This window comes from Hydra vulgaris, chromosome 03 (genome assembly GCF_038396675.1).
Source record: "Hydra vulgaris chromosome 03, alternate assembly HydraT2T_AEP".
Lineage (NCBI taxonomy): Eukaryota > Metazoa > Cnidaria > Hydrozoa > Anthoathecata > Hydridae > Hydra > Hydra vulgaris.
In genome coordinates, this window is record NC_088922.1 from 66,545,247 (window position 1) to 66,549,198 (window position 3,952).

The 3,952-nt window shown below is 33.7% G+C and overlaps 1 protein-coding gene across 1 annotated transcript; it reads right to left on the minus strand.

Moving 5' to 3' along the window:
• Positions 1–725: 725 nt before the first annotated feature.
• On the minus strand, positions 726–2,932 carry LOC136078855 (zinc finger MYM-type protein 1-like). Its single transcript, XM_065794670.1, has 3 exons — positions 2,839–2,932; positions 781–2,178; positions 726–733 (listed from the first exon to the last, which is right to left on the minus strand). The coding sequence occupies exons 1-3, from the start codon at positions 2,930–2,932 to the stop codon at positions 726–728; spliced, it is 1,500 nt and encodes a 499-aa protein (XP_065650742.1).
• Positions 2,933–3,952: the final 1,020 nt, after the last annotated feature.

Sequence of the window (3,952 nt, forward strand, 5' to 3'; positions counted from 1 at the left end):
CGTGGCTTGTGGATTTGGGGCCCCCCCAAAACTAGCCATTACGGCCCTAATTTTTTTTTTTTTGTGTGAAAAAAGTGGATAAATTTTACAGATTACTTCAAAACAGCTGGGTACCTAACATATTTTAACGTCGCCGTTCATAAGACTAAATGCAATCAAATTAACGCTTAAATTCAATTAGATATATTTTATAATTGTTAAATTGATATAGAGTTACTAGTGAAGAGTTTCTTTAACTACTGTAAATGCATTACGCAGATAATAGAAGTACGTCGCAAACCATCAAAAAAAGGGTTTGCGACGTGTTTTCATGCTTGCAAACTCATTTATTATGCCTTCATAACTTAATGTTCTTGCAACCTCGTTCTCAATAGACAGCATTGCTAAGGAAGACAAACGTTCATCGACCATTGTTGACCTATTTAAAAATACAAAGAAATAAAGCTACACGTATTTATGTTTAATGAAGCAAGATTATTTATACTAACCTATGAAATGTTTTAATTAGTTTTAACTTGCTGAAGCTACGTTCTGCACTTGCAACAGTAACTGGTAAAGTAAGAATGATTCGTAACGCAATAACTAGATTGGGATAAGTTTCTTGCAGCTCTTCTTTGTAGATGTAGTTTAGGAAGTCATATGCAGATTTTAGGAGAGCATTTTTTTCCTCCTTTATAACTATGACATAACGTTTTAACTCCGATTCTAAATCCTCAGAATCTATATCAGCAAGCTTTATTTGCAAACTTTTGCAATAAGCAGACAGAGAATTTTCATTACAAGCTTTGATAAGACTCTCAGATTGGTAAAGAAAGTCATAAAGCTTTGTGACAATGCTGATCTGTTCAAAAAGCTCTTTTACTGATGCAATTGACATATCAATTAGTGGCAAAAAGAAATCTGCTTTATACTGATGTTCAGGTTGCCAAGTGTGATCAGCACTCTCGTATGAATAAATCGATTTTTTTTTTCGTGAACGCACCATCGAAAAAACCTTTTCAATACCCAATACTTCTGCGATTTCTGATGCCTTAACACGTGCGTCAGAAAATCCATTTTCGCGATACTCATAAAGAAACGCTTTTGTTGCATTTATTTCACTAGCTAATATGTCGAGAGAGGTTGCAGAAGATTGAAGCAGCTTACTTGATTTTTTAATTTGAAATAAAACGTCATACCAAATAATGACTGATAATAAGAAAGGCTGTGTTCTAATATATTCTGTCAGCGATCGTACTCTTTTTTCTAAGGCATGTTCTTCCAATTTTTCAAATGTTTCTAAGATTTCTTTTAAATAGAAGCGAAGTGGTTTAACACCGTTTATTCTACTTTCCCATCTGGTATCTGATTGTGGCTTGACTGAAATTGCCACGCATGATTTTAAAATTTCCCATCGAGGAGGAGACGATGAAAAGAGCGTGTATAACCTTGAAAGAACACCAAAAAAAGAAATTGCACTGATGGATGACAGTGCACCATCAACAATAACAAGATTGAGTGAATGGTTAGCACATGGAACATATAAGGCCTTAGGATTCATTTCCAGAAACCTTGCTTGAACACCTTTTACTTTTCCTTTCATATTAGCACCATTATCGTAAGATTGACCTCGACAGTCTAAAATATTTAGATCCCAATTTTTTGCCTGATTTAAAAATGCATTGAAAAGCCCTTTTCCAGTGGTATCATTTACTGTGAGATATCCAAAGAAATTTTCATAAATGTTGATACCTACTCCATGAGTACATGTTACTGATCGCAGAATAATGCTGATTTGTTCTTTGTGCAAAACGTCTGGCGTACAATCTAAAATAATAGAATAGTATTTTGCTTTTTTTACTTTAGAAAGGTTTTTGGATTCAATCTCCCTGGCTAAAAGTCTAATCAGCTCGTTCTGTGTGTCATTGCTCAAGTAGTGCTCCTTGGTTTCTTTGTCCTGAATTCTTTGCATAAGCTCATTGAGAACGGTATCATACTTAGCTAGTAATTCAAACACCCCAAGAAAGTTTTCATTGCTCTTTGAACCAATGGCTGTGTCTGAACCACGGAATGCAAGATTTCTTGCAGAAAGAAATAAGGTAATGTCTAGTATCCTTTCTAACACAGCCCTCCAAAATATCCGCTCTTTATGAAGCAACTTTTGTTGTTTCTCGTCTATGGTAGCTTGATTTGCAATGCCTGCATTACCAAAATTGAGGAAAAAGAAATTAATTAAGAAAAAAAAAGTAACAAAGCAATAAATTAAAGAAAATATCAGTTAACCTTTTCGTAAAGTTATCCATTATTCAAAGCACTTGAAATGTGCACTGCATGTTTCGTGCTCTTTAAGTTTTTTTGACAAGCCTTCCCAAGTGTTCATTCCTTGCCGGAATGGTGTAGAAGTTATCCCAAAAAGTTTGTAACAAAAACAAAACACTTTATTGCTGTTCAAAGAATATATGAGCCATGTGCGTTCAAAGATTTCTCCATTCTTCATCTTGCGGCTATAATAATTCAGTGAAAACCGTCTTCTTGCTAAATTGTATGGAATATCAATTTCGATCTTTTTGAAACCACGTTTAATAATGCCACACTTCTGTGCGTCAAAAATAAAAAACGATTTATAATTCATAAATAAATAAACATTGAAATATGTAATCTAAATACAAATAATAATATATTCGCACCTAATAAAATATGCGAATTAGAGAAATATATTTCTTCGAACGATTGGCTGCTGCTTAATGGTTTCTCTTTAACGGTTTGACAGATTTTTTTTCGCGTTTTTCCAGAAGATTTCAAATCAAGCTTTCTGAAACTGAGTTTAAACTTTGGATAATTATTCCTTCGGATGAGAACATATTTCATCTAAGTCTTTCAAAAAGTTCTCTTCAAACTTGTTTAAATCACATATCAAGTTAGAAAATATATCACCAATTGAACGTGGTGTCATATTTGTTTTTAAACATATATATTAATATATTGGATAAACCTTTTTCCTTCCTTTTTATTTACAATTATTTTAAAATATATCCGCCATCTTTATTATACGCGCTTTACTCGTTACTGTTATTGTATGCCGCTATGTTAATCAGACTTAATCAGACTAGTTGATCTAATGTTAAACAACCAATGTTGTTCCAACGTCGTTTTATTGTTAACTTCGGAGATGTTAGTTGATAACGTTTTTCCGACGTTGTTCCAATATTAGATAGACAAACGTTAGTATAACACCGTTGTACCTATGTTGAAACGTCGTTAGAATTTAATTAACTCGCATCACGACTAAAATCCCAGCAAGTTACAGCAAATATTCAACGTCTTTTTCTTTCTGGGTATCTTCCGTAAATTCGTTCTAATTGTCAGGTTAGTATTTTTTTAATTAATGTTATTATTTTGAGCTCATTTAAATTGCTCATGTAAACAAGTGGTCTAGGTAATATCTTTTTCGCTTCCAACAAAAACATCTTTGCTTCCAACAAGGCTGCAAGCAACCACTATTAGAGTTGGAAGTTACTGGAAGAGAAAAGATGAAGATTGTAGAGCAAGATAACGATTGACAGACGACATAAAAGATTGCAAATTATATAAATTAGGAAAGCAAGATGAAGGAAGCGAATTCCAAAGAGCTGATGTTCGAGGAAAAAAACTAGACGAATAAGCGTTTTTGAAGCTCTTAGGAACAATCACAGAAAAAGGATGAGACTCAATTGAATGACGAGTAACACGAGAATGAATTTTAGTAGATGGCACAAGAGGCGCTAGTTCTTTAGAGCAGTGACTATTATAGTATTTGTAGAAAAGAGAAAGAGAAACAACATTACGATGATGTGATTATGGTTGGAGGTTGGCTGCAAGATCAGGTCCAACTATGTTTACAATGCGTCCTTGCACCTTGTTTATAAGAGAAAGGGCATCATTAGAAGATCCGCCTTATATATAGCAACAGTATTCTATACAAGGCCGAATGTGA

Coding starts and splice junctions, on each gene's coding strand:
- LOC136078855 (XM_065794670.1), bottom strand. CDS start 2,932: ATGACACCACGTTCAATTGGTGATATATTTTCTAACTTGATATGTGAT. Junction 2,179..2,838: donor GAAAGACTTAGATGAAATAT/GTTCTCATCCGA, acceptor TTGGTAATGCAG/GCATTGCAAATCAAGCTACC.